At 39.6% G+C, this 12,252-nt stretch overlaps 1 protein-coding gene across 5 annotated transcripts in view; it reads right to left on the bottom strand.

Annotated features, from left to right (window-relative positions):
• The window catches only part of SMYD4 (SET and MYND domain containing 4), a 31,749-nt gene that overhangs the window by 4,420 nt on the left and 15,077 nt on the right, over nt 1-12,252 (bottom strand). For 3 of the 5 annotated variants that reach the window (XM_072939040.1, XM_072939039.1, XM_072939041.1), the window contains exons 4-7: nt 11,684-11,773; nt 9,257-10,418; nt 781-963; nt 180-343 (exon numbers count right to left, since the gene is read on the bottom strand). In XM_072939040.1, coding sequence (XP_072795141.1) covers nt 180-343; nt 781-963; nt 9,257-10,418; nt 11,684-11,773 — 1,599 coding nt within the window. Of the gene's footprint in view, nt 1-179; nt 344-780; nt 964-9,256; nt 10,419-11,683; nt 11,774-12,252 lie in introns of those variants that run through there. The other 2 variants (XM_072939042.1, XM_072939043.1) reach the window with 2 other exon arrangements.

Genomic DNA, 12,252 nt, shown 5'->3' with positions numbered 1-12,252 from the left:
TTCCCCGTGGTTTCTGCAGGAGGGTAATCAATGTGTGGGGAAGATGGGCGGAAGGGAAGAGAGGGCACCATTCTCAGCATCTCCAAGTCCTGATGGCTTCCTCCTAAAGATGTAAGACCTATAGGCTGGATAACTGACCTCCAGGAGAAGCAGAGAAGAGAAGGGAGAGAGAGGTTCACCTGCAGGAGCGCTCCGCAAGCGTGACAACAGAAGGCTTCCCTCCCAGGCCCCTTTGGGGAGCTCTGCTTCTCACGTTCACAAGGCGAGCAGTTGCAGTCAAAGAAATACTGAGACTTCAGCTTCTGGTGCCTCTCAGCAACACCCATCCTGCTTTCATGAGGCCCTGTAGAGAGACCACGCTTGGCCAATATTTAAAGTGAGAGAGCACTGAGCTACTTAACAGACTTCAGATTAGAGGAGGGTCTGGCTAAATATTCATCATGTGACAGGTACCTGTCACTCAAACATTTGTGGAACTGGAAGTAGAAACTGGCTTACAACTTGTGGGGACAGGAAGAAAAAGAAGCCAAGATGTTGTTCCTAGCCCATTTTCAGAATAGGACATTTATGGGGATTAAGCAGTGAGATACAGGGTAGTTTAGACACAAGAAGGCTTAGTAAGAAGGCGTTTTTTTTTTTTCTGCCCCTGAGTAGGCACTGCCTCCACCAGGAAACAAACACTGCGCAGGTGAAGGCACCTACCCTGTGGCTGGCTCACGCTAATTCACTCTGCCCTTTTCTGGGGAGAAGGGCGGACAGGAGTGAGGATGGGTGGCTCACCATAGCAGTGGAGAATCTCCTGCCCTTTTCTGATCTGCTGTGATGCCCGAACGGTGGCGCTGGTGCTAATGAAGGACACGCTGGTGTTGGGGCTGCAGGAATGGTTCAGGAGGCTGATGACAGGGAAGAGGCCTGTGGCAAGGCGTACTTGCCTGCTGTCGGTAATGAGTTTCTCTTTAGATCCTGAAAGTGAGAGAGGGAAATGGGAAAAAAGTGTCAGGATATTAGTCCTGGCCTCGCCCTCCATTCCTCAGAAGATGAGCTGGGCAATGAAGCCAGGCTGAGTCATAGCTCCACAGCCGGATCCGATATAAATCAGATGGAACATGACTCACAGCAAACTCTGGTCTCCAGGAAGCAAAGCGAATGAGCACATGAAAAGTTCCCCCAGAACCTTGGAACCTAACCACTGTGTCTCAATACCACAAAAAGCCCAAAGATTAGAATTTATAGAAAATAATAAAAAAGGAATTATCAGAAGGGAGCTTTCTAGATAGACAGTTTCATAATGTTCATGAGGACATGGAAACCAGAGTACCTGTTGAGGTTACTTCCCAAAGACTTTTCTCGTCTAAGTGCTTTTGTTTAACTGGTCTTTGGTTAGTTAATAGAGCAAGTAATTACTATCCTAAACTAAACAGGCTTATCATATATTTTATTTATTTATTTAATGGAGGTACTGGGGATTGAACTCAGGAGCTTATGCATACAAAGCACACACTGTACCACTGAGCTATATCCTCCACCTTCATATATTTTTAAAAATCAGTATTTCTTATGTTAACCTCTTCATTCTGCCCTTTGTCCCAACTTGATGGGAAATCAGTCTGCAGTAGTTCTCATGGAAAAAGCTCTCTGGACCAGTTCTATTCAAGACAGTCTCATGTCCCAAACAATCTCTTCCTTGAAACACAATTAAACCAGCAATTTATCCACGTGATTGAAAATTACGAAGGAAGGAAGAAAAAGGCCTCGAGCAGTGAGGCTATTTCTGCACCAAGACTCACGCACTTACATTCATAGGTGAATTCCCTGTATTCTCTGGCAGGCCCACTTGATCTTATTTTAGCCACAGTTCTACCTGGTGTGGTTATTTAGTTTCTCAGCCCACAACAGTCCAGAAACAGAACTGATAAGAGGCAGGTTTTCTGACAATGGCAAGAAAGATGGTGACAGACTGGAGGAGGAGGCAGAAAACTTATACAAGAATAACAGCCTTAGGGCAAACGAAAACACTAGCACTACCCGAGTTTTACTACAACTGTAACGTTTCACTTAACCAGAGGTTCTCAGACTGACAGCGTACTTGCCCTGGTTTTTGTAATAGCCATACATATCTCAGGAGGAAGCATGGTACAGATAACCTTGAGCATGCAGAAAGGCTTAAATTGTGTTCAGTCGCTTTGATGTAAACATGAGGAAATCGTATTGCCAACAAACCTAGTTGAAATATGACAGATACTGGTATTTTGCAGGGAACTTTCAATTTTCTGAAAAACCGATAAACCATCAGATCATTGTGGCATCACTGTATATGCCAGGAATCTCAATACACCAATCACCGAAGAAATAATGTGGTCTTGGTACAAATGAAATGAAGAAAGAAAATACGAACCACTGCGTGAAAATGCTCTGGAAAGGAAAACATTAACTATAGGAATAATTTTGTCTCTCTGCAGACAACTCTGTTACCTGCTGCTGTGGTGGACAGGAATAGTACAAGTAAATAAAATTCGCAGGGAATCCAAATGACTCAATTTTAGTCAGCAATTCTACAAATTGTATTGAAATCTTTCATCAGAGCTTCTCCTAAATGCTTAATGATTTTAGTGTCTCCCCCACCCCGTCCAATGCCTACCTTCTGGTATATGTGCTAATGAGCAGTGAAAATGCTAACAGGTGGGGAGGGAGGGCAGCAGGAAGGAGCAGCACAGGGCATGAACAGTTTGTAGTCTGAATAACCAGCCTCTGCATAATTAAAAGTTGACTTGCGTTCCCAACTACTGACAACTGACAATCCATATTAGAACAGCTGCTAAAATTTTCCCAGAAAAAATTTTCACAATACTGTGAATAATGTCAGCTTTGTGAATTATTTATGGATTATCTTCTAACAGAAGTAAGACCAGGAACTGAGTGGGGTGAGTATTTAATGTCAGGGTTGAATCTCTCTCTAATTATTTCTAAAAAATTAAGTATTGATTTTACAAATTATTCAATATTTTGCATTAGCCATCAGCCAGCAGAGATTGTAGAAAGTGAGAATGTTTATGTACCTTATCAACCAAATTTAATATGTGACATTTTGTGCATAAAACAAACAAAGAAACAAAAAAGACTTGATTATTTTACCAAAAGTGTACCCTGCTAATATTCCTGGTACATTAAAATGAGACTCAAGTAAAGAAAACAAGATTCATTTACAGTACTTCCAGAATGTTCCTATTCTGGTAGATATTTTATAAAACAAGAATTATGTGTATATCAAGTAATCAAGGACCCACAGTGAAGGCAGATTCCTCACTTGCTGAAGAGTGAAAGCAAAGGGCAGTGAAATTGATCTGAACCTGCGCAGACCCTCATTAATCCTCGTACGCATGAATCCAGACACATAACGAATATGCCACTCCCACCAAGGTAGATCCAGACATACCAGGGTCTAGAATATCATCAGTGGTCAGTTCTGTCCCTTAAAAGTACCAAAGAGAGGTTGCTGAGGGACTTTGATTAAATAGGATTTATGCAAAGATAATAACATACATTTTTATAGGTTTTTGTCAAACTCTATCCAACTTAACACTTTAATCCTTCTTCTGTGCTACTAATGAAACAGCTGCTAATGAAATTCAATGAGAGCACTAAACTGGGAGGTGTTGGAACCCCAAAGAAATAATAAAAAGGGATAAAACAAGATTAGAAATATTAGCAGACTGAAACAAAATTAGATTGAATTCAAAAATGAAAGTGAACACTGCTGGTGGGCGTGAAACTGGTACAACTTTCCTGGAGGGCAATTTTGCTGCATTTATCAAGTGCCCTAAAAAGGTTCATGTAAAAAAAAATGCTCATATCATCAGAATTATCTTTACCACTTAAAGAAACTAATTAAAATTACCAAAGAAATACACAGTAGTCAGAAAAAATTTAAAAACACAAAATTACAGAGAAAATAAGTCAGTTATAATCCTATCAGTCAGCCGTAAGATTTTGGTGCATTCTCCCGCAGTCTTCTTTCTAGCCTTTACATATGGAATCCTTAACACAATTGGCAACATGGTGCATACAGTGATTTGTGAGTTATTTCTTTTAACTTAAAAAAAAAACAAAACACCAAACCAACAAAGCAACTCTGCCAATCTGAAAGGGATAAAATGATACCTTGTCTTAATTACTAGAGAGAGGTTAGACATGACAATCTTTATTACTTACTATTTTGATAAAGTGTTTGCTTATGTATATATTTTAACAGCTTTATTGTGATATAATTTATATACCATAAAGTTCACCTATTTTAAGTGAACTAGTTCAACGAGTTTTTAGGAAATTTACATAAGCTGTGCAACCACTGCCACAATCCAGTTTTAGACCATTTTCATCACTTATACGTAATTCTAAAAGTTGATTTTAAGTGTTGTATAGTTGCTTGAAATGTCTCATTTTGTCACTCACGTTTCAATTTTGGTTTATGGTTTTTTTGGGGTGGGAAGTATTAAAACAACTATTTCATTTGCTTACATTGTTGCATGTCAGCAAATCTGAGCTCAGCTGAACATCGCTGCTGCTGGTTTTGTCTGGGATTACTCATATGATTGCAATCATCTGGCACGTGGTCTTCTGTCCTGAGGGAGCTAGCCCAGGCATGTTCACAGGCCACACTGTCATTTTAAGGTGACAGTGGAAGTTGCAAAGTCTCTTAAGCTTAGACTCAAAGCTTAAGAGCTTAGTCACATGATGTCACTTCTATTGCATCCCATCCATCAAAGCAAAGTTTGGGGCTGGCCCACATTCAAGGGCAGGGGAAACATTCCACCACTTGATGGTAGAAAAAGCAAAAGGGGCAAACATACAGGTGGGAGAAACTGTCGTGATCATTTTTGCAAATAATCTTCCCTTGAGGCCTTCATCCAATTCTCTCATTATCTATGTGAGGACACTGAACCACATAGAGGTTCAGTAACCTGACCAACTTTATACTGAGTGTTAGTGGTTAGAGTGAGTGGAATGGGAATTCAGGTCTGCTGCCTTCCAGTCCAGTGTTTTCATTCCTTCCAGGATCTCTTTCACTTCCATTCTCTATCTTCTTTACTTAACTGATTGTAGTGTTTTTGAAACTTGGTATTTAAGTTAAATCTAGCTATCTTTGTGTGTGTGTGTGGGGTGGTAATTAGGTTTATTTATTTGTTTTTAGAGTAGGTACTGGGGATTGAACCCAGGACCTCATGCATGCTAAGCATGCACTCTACCACTTGAGCTATACCATCCCCCACTAAATCTAGCTATCTTTTAATTACCAAATTCAGTGTTATGTACTTTAGACAGCTTCTTTCACCCTAAGACTATGTAAATGTTCACTTATCTTTTTCTAGATATTTTATGATTTAATTTTTCAATATTTAACTTTTTAATGATTTGAAGAAAGAATCTAATACATTTGGGGGGCTATCATGTAAGTATCACACTGTTTTTAATTATTGTTACTTAATGCGGATATGAAATCTGATAGTACCAAGCCCCTTCAGTACTCTTTAAAAACAAAAAGGCTATTCTTACCCACTTATTCAAGACGAATTTTAGAATCACTGTCAAATTTTAAGAAAAAGCCAATTGTGATTTTGTTTGAAATTGCATTCGACAGATTAGGTTAATGGGGGGAAACTGAAAAACAGTTTTCAGTCTTTCCTTCTAAGAATATGGCATGTCTCTGCATTTATCTAAACCTTTTATACTCCTTCAGATTAAAATACCCCTGCATTTCTGGAAGAAATCCTACTTGGTCATATATTATTGCTCCTTTAATAAGCTGCTGGATGTGACATAGCAACAATTTTTTTCAGGGTTTCTACATTTATATTCACAAGTGAGACTGGTCCATGGAGTTTTTATTCTTGGCTTTGTAAAATGTGTGGGGAAGGGTTCTATGTTCCCCCACGCCCTGCAACAGGGCATTGTATTGTATAAAAATGATCTGTTCCTAGAGAGATACTTTTTCCTTTCCTTTATTTTTAAAAAATGTGGCTAATATGTTCCTTAAAAGTTTTAAAGAACTCACACGGAAAAGAGTGGGTCTGGCTTGTTTTTATGGAAATATTTTGATAATTTTTTCAATTTCTTCCACAATTACTGGAATTTTGAAATATTTTCTGCCCTCTGGAAAAATTTAGGCAATTTATATTTTTCTACAAAATTGTCTACTTAGCATTTTCAAATTCAATAATCTAAAATCAAATTAAATATTTGCTATAAATTTTAAAGTACATTTATATTATTGGCTATATCACCTTCATTGTTCCCAATTTTGTGTTTTCCCTTAGATTTGCCAAATCTTTGTCTCTATCAGGAGTCTGTAAACTGTAGCCTGTGGGCCATATCCTGCCTGCTGCCTGTTTGTGTGCATATGTGGTCTAAGAATGTTTTACATTTTTAAGTAGTTGAAAAAATATGTACAGAATAATTCCCATGAAACATGAAAAATTATAATAAGTTCAACTTTCAGTGTCTGCAATGAAGAATTATCGGAGCCCAGCCAGGCTGATTTGTTTGTGTACTGTCTATGGCTGCTTTCATGCTGCAAGGGCAGCTGAGTAGTTGCAAAAAGAGACCACATAGCCTGCAAAGCCCCAAATATTTACTATCTGGCCCTTTGCAGAAAAAGTTGGCCACAAACCCTGGTCTACAGAACATAAGCTTGGATGGCTATATCTCTGAATCCTGTATTTAATTATGTTATCTTGGTTTCTAGATCCTTATCTTTAATATATTTGATCAGAGTGGTATATTAGTTTCTCACAACTATGGAGTTTTTGCCAGTTTCTCCTTGTACACTTAACCGTTTTTGTTTTATAGACACACTCTATGTTTCTAAGAGCTAAGGTTGATGATATATTTCAGAAGAGTCTCCTTTACAAAAATAAAATGCCTTCTTTGTTTTACAAGATACCTTGAGTTTTACTTTTCATTTTAGTATTAATATCCTGATTTGCTTGTGATTCCTGACATGTCTTTCCCAAACACTTAGTGTTGTGTCACCTTTATAAACAGAATATAGTTGGATTTTAATCTCTTTGACCCATTCTGAAAGATACATTTAATAGAGTTTGGTAGCCTGTTTCTATTTACCATTGGAGACTCACTTTCTATCATCTTTCTATCTTTTGCTGTTTTTCAAAAAACCTCTCTAGAATGAAGGGAAAGGTATACAACCCATTTTAAATTTTCTAGAATAATGTTACCACTATGTGAATAAGTGTTCTTAATTTTAAAAAATACAGAAAAGTTCAAGGAAGAAAGTAGTAATCATCCATATTTCCACTTTCAGAATTCATAATTGTTAATTAAGATCTTGGTATTTTTGCTTATAGTTTATTTTTTCTATGTGTATATATTTAAAACATCATATAAGTTCAGAATAAATTATGCATAAAATATTAGAACCCCATAGATGAAGACAGAGTCTCCAATCCTCTTTCCATCATTCTAGGTAGCCAGTATTATGCTACGTATCTGTTTCTCTAGTCCTTTTTAGCCACAGAAAATACAGGTATTCCTAGCTGCACATGCTCTTACTATCTAAAAATTCCATCTTAACAACTTGTGAAAGATTTTACCCAAAACTCACTGTGCATATGAAAAACTGAATGTAATGCAATGTCATGTACAGCGAGCACAAGCATTTAGGCTAAGATTCTTTGACTGTAAGGGGGGAGGCCAGGAGAGGAAAGTGGATGGAAAACACTTCCGTCTTTCCCTGTGGCTGTGCCGTCTTGCCTCAGGGATTCAGTCTGGCTTAGTGGTAGCTACTAGTGTTTACCCAGATAGTAGTTCCCAATTTTCAGAGCTGCTGACATTTGTATCTTTTTTGTATGATCTACTAAGTATTTTAGAGGCAAGACACAATAGAATCAAGAGTTGGTAACTTTCTGCCATATAATCTGGAAGCTCTGTGTACTATTTTTTATATTTAGAAAAACAGAACAAAATGAAAACAGTACTTTTAAAAATGCCAGTGAATGTACCCAAGGGAAAACAGTTCTGGAAAAACACTCAACAGATATATTTTAGAAGGTAGCAATGACTCAAAGCAGCAAAAGAAGGCAGACAAGGAAATGGAGACTAGCTTGCAGTGTGATTCTGCTGTCTCATGGGATGAGGCCTGTGCTATTTTTGGATGTTCCATGTGCTTCAGGATGGGGAAGAGAGTCTTGCCCCAAAACACCTATAATGAAATACTTACATACTAAATAACTTGGCAGCTGAATTAAAATTAAAGAGAAAAATATACAGGCAAAAGGTTGACAAAATTCTAGGTTACCTAACATCAGAAGAGCAAAAGAGCTAAGCATGTATAGTTTAGTGAAGCCACATTTAATATTAATCTGTCTATAAGTCCCAGGGTTAGATATGACCTAATTCCTCCCCTCAATAGAATTAATTAGGAAATTGAGAGGAGTATAATGAACTGATTGGACTGAGACATATTATCTGCTAAAAGGGAGATCATACGATAGAAATACTGGAAACACCACTTCTTTTGTAATAATAGTATCTCTGCTGTCAGTACAGTTGTATTAGAGACGTCACTCATCATGCTGGGCATGTGGAACCTCCCCATCTACCTTAAGAGCCTCATCTATAGGGTCTGGTTCAGGAAAGCAGGGCTGGGCTGGGCTGTGTCTAGAGGTTGCCCCCTGCTTGCTGGCCACCTGACCAGGGGCCAGCCCAAATACAGGCTGGTCAACAGCTGATGGGAGCATTATGTGAAAAGCTGTGCGGGGCGATTCCTCTCTTGGAAATTTAAAACAGAAGAATGGAAAAAAAAATCTGTCAATTGGAAAGAGAAGAAACAGAGTAGTTGTGTCACGGGGTGAGTTAAGATTTTGATACTTTAACCACAAACTCTGCTCCTTCTGCAGTCTTGTACATCCATTGTTTCCATTTTCCTTCACAATGAACAATTAATAGGATAATAGGACTTTCAGATTTAAAGTACTTTTACAAACAAATACATCACCTTCACAACTTTGTAAAGTCAGGTAAGATTAAACTACCCATTTTACAGATGAGAAAACTGAGGCACAGTGGGCTCAATAATTTAAGGTCACATAGCTTCGCAATGGCATAACCATGAAAAAATAGCCGTATTTTCCCATTAGGCCACTGATCTGTTTGAATGCTGCTGTTCTCCTTTACAGTTCTTTCTCCCCAAACATTAGCTACATCAAGGACAATGCTGTAAGGCACAAAAGAGTTTCCCTCTTACCTGTCTGCTGTATGGTGGTTATTGCCTGAGCATTACACTGCAGCTGTAGCATGTGTCTCAGCATGGCCACTCCCCAAACACTCAACTCTGGACACAATGCAGGAGCCTCTACTGCTTTCAGCCTACATGTTTTCGGAGCTGCTGTGAAGACGTGTAAACTGGCTGCTTCGAGCTGCCTGCACAGCGCAGAAACACTTAGAGCGCAGAGAAATTTGTGCTCTGGACTGTGGTTTTCAGTATGGGGTAAAAGATGGAAGACAGCATTATAATTATTTTTATACTTCCCATTAATATCACATCCAGGAATTGGGGCCTCAACTGTTTTACCCTTTTTCTCACTCTCCCCTCCCAGGTCATAACTGAGCATTTGTACCAGGTTCTTGCTTTCAGGTAAACAGATGTTCCTGTTACTACTCTCACCACAAAGCTTCATGACTTTGCCAGCATCCTCAAATCTAGCTAAAAGAGTTGATCTCAGGGCAATGTGGCAAAAAACACCCAGTGCTAGAAGCAGCGCCCCCTGAGAACACTCTACACTATGGTAGAGGTCCCAGGCCTGCTGCATGCACTCCTGGCTGCAGTACTTGGCATAGCTGCATCCGTCACAGGGAACTGTGGCCAAGGTGTGCTTCAAACATCGGTGACAGTAGAGGTCCCCAGTGGTAACTCTGGTGTCCCACTTGCTCTCTAGGCCACGATGTCGTGGTGGCATTTCTCCTGGGTTAAGGACACTTACAAAAGCATGCTCTTTCACTAGAAGCTCTCCTGGGAGGATATCTTTTGTGGCCACCAGATAGCGGCCTTTTAAAGGGTCTGTGCATAAGCTGACAGATGATGATGCATTGGAAATCTGTTTATTCTCTTGTCTTAGGTCCACATCCTCAAAGGCTTTGGTTAGAGCTGCTGGGAAGGCTTCTGTGAGATTCTCCTTTTCTTGTACCTTGATTTTCAGACGACAGAGGGTTCTCTGCAGAATCTGCAATTGGGAAGCTGCTAAGGTCGGTTTGGCAGCAAAGTTACTTTCAAGATCACTGATGGCCTGGCTTGCCTCGGGTAGTCTCCCCAGGGTCACCAGACACTCTGCCTTACGCAACAGCATCTTGGGTTGCAATCTTTCTGGATATCCATGCATCTGTGCTCTGTTGATGTCTTTAAGGCATGTCTGAAAGCAGAAAGGAAATCCCCAAATGACCCTTGGTCCCTACTCTTCAACATCCACTTGAAAGTCTTAACAAAAACCTACAGGTAAGTTAAGGATTATTAAAAACAATCATGTGCTTATTTCTTTAAGTCATATTCTACTGTGATCTTTTTATGAATGAATAGAAACACATGCTGAAGATACTATGTTTAACTGACATTAAGTATTTCTGATTCTAAGGACAAAAGTCTTACAGATAGAAGAATCATAGTATGGTGATTAAGAGGGCAGTTTTTGAGGCCAAAAAGACCTGCATTCCAGGACAGACTCTGTCTCTTACTAGCTATATAACCTTATGCAAGTGAATTAATTTCTCAGTGTCTTAGTTTTCTCATCTGAAAAACAGGGATAATAATACATCACAGGGTTGAAACAAAATGAAAGTAAGGTAATAGATCTAAAGCGTTAAAAAGAGTGCCTGGAAGACAGCATGTGCTCAATATATAGGAATCATTATTACAAGAAGGGAAGGAGAAGTATAACCAGCATAGGGAAGCTACAAAGGGCTAAATGATCCACAAAGTCTTCCCATCGCTGTCCCCTGGGCCATCGCCCAGGCCTCTCTCGCTTAGGGCTTAGAGTCTTGCTCTTCCCTTTTTGTCCAAAGGGCGTAAGTGTGAACTGGTGATTACTCAAATCGTCCTTAACTCCAGGGTATAGTTTAAATTTTTGTAGAATTCCAAAATGGATGTACCAAAATGGCATTTTAGAGTTTGTCCTTAGACTTCAATTGGGGGATGAGGAGAATGACATTCATCTAAAGCCCCCCTAGTAGGTATTTCAGTGCAACTTTTACTTTCCCATTCAAAATGCATATTGAGGGGGAGCTGTATTATTGCAGGGATACTCTTGAACATGCTCATCTACTTATTTAAAAAAAAAAACAAGTAAATACTTTGCAAACACTTGGGAGGGTTTAGTAACTAGTAACATTTCTCACAGCTGATCTTGACACTGAGCTGACCCGCAGGGCACAGTCCATGGCCCTGCGGAATGTGCCTGACTCTTTCTTGCCGACCAGCACTACCCCTACAGCATCACCTGTGACAGCTGACATGAATCAGGAGAAAGAACAAGTTTGGGAGGATATCGATCTGCTTTCAATTCAACAAGCTGCAGCATGGCCCAATCTCAGTGTTCTAAGGGAGAAGCAGGGATGAAGGACTAGTCCTCCAGGGAACCCCCTGCAGATCCTCTCTAATCACACCAGGCATCCGGATACTCACTTCATACTGACCCAGGTGGAAGAGGGCTGCAGAGCGATTGGCGTAACACAGTGAAATGTCCTCAGTGTGGGGCCTTGAATGTGACACTCCCTGCAGAACAATGAACTGGTTAAAGGTATTCACGGAAACTAGCATCTTCAGAGTATTTCTTTTTTCAGGTAGTAGGGGTTCTGCCACTGAAGACTGTATGAAATCGGGGAAGTTACTGGATCTCTTTGTGCTTCATTTTTAAGGGCATTAGAGCAGGGCTGTGAAGATCAAGTGAGGAAATAAATATGCAAAGCACTTTGAAGACAGCAGCTTCAGACACAGCTTCAGCCACAAACAATACAAAGGTAAATGAAAACGGAGGCGCATAACCCTGCACATAATAAAGTGTGAGTGGAACAAACAGAAATTCACAAAAGAAGAAACACTAATGATATGGGGGAAAACATACTTAATTCACAGGTAGTCAAATCCATGAAAATGAAACCATAAAAGGGCTACTTTTTCTACCACCAAATTGGCAAGAATTAATAATAATCAGAAAGATGGCATCTCAAATCACTGGAGAAAAGATAGGGATA

Source organism: Vicugna pacos, chromosome 16 (assembly GCF_048564905.1).
Source record: "Vicugna pacos chromosome 16, VicPac4, whole genome shotgun sequence".
In the NCBI taxonomy this organism is placed as follows: domain Eukaryota; kingdom Metazoa; phylum Chordata; class Mammalia; order Artiodactyla; family Camelidae; genus Vicugna; species Vicugna pacos.
The sequence above is the reverse complement of the archived record's forward strand: the minus strand, read 5'-3'. Positions and strand labels throughout refer to the sequence as shown.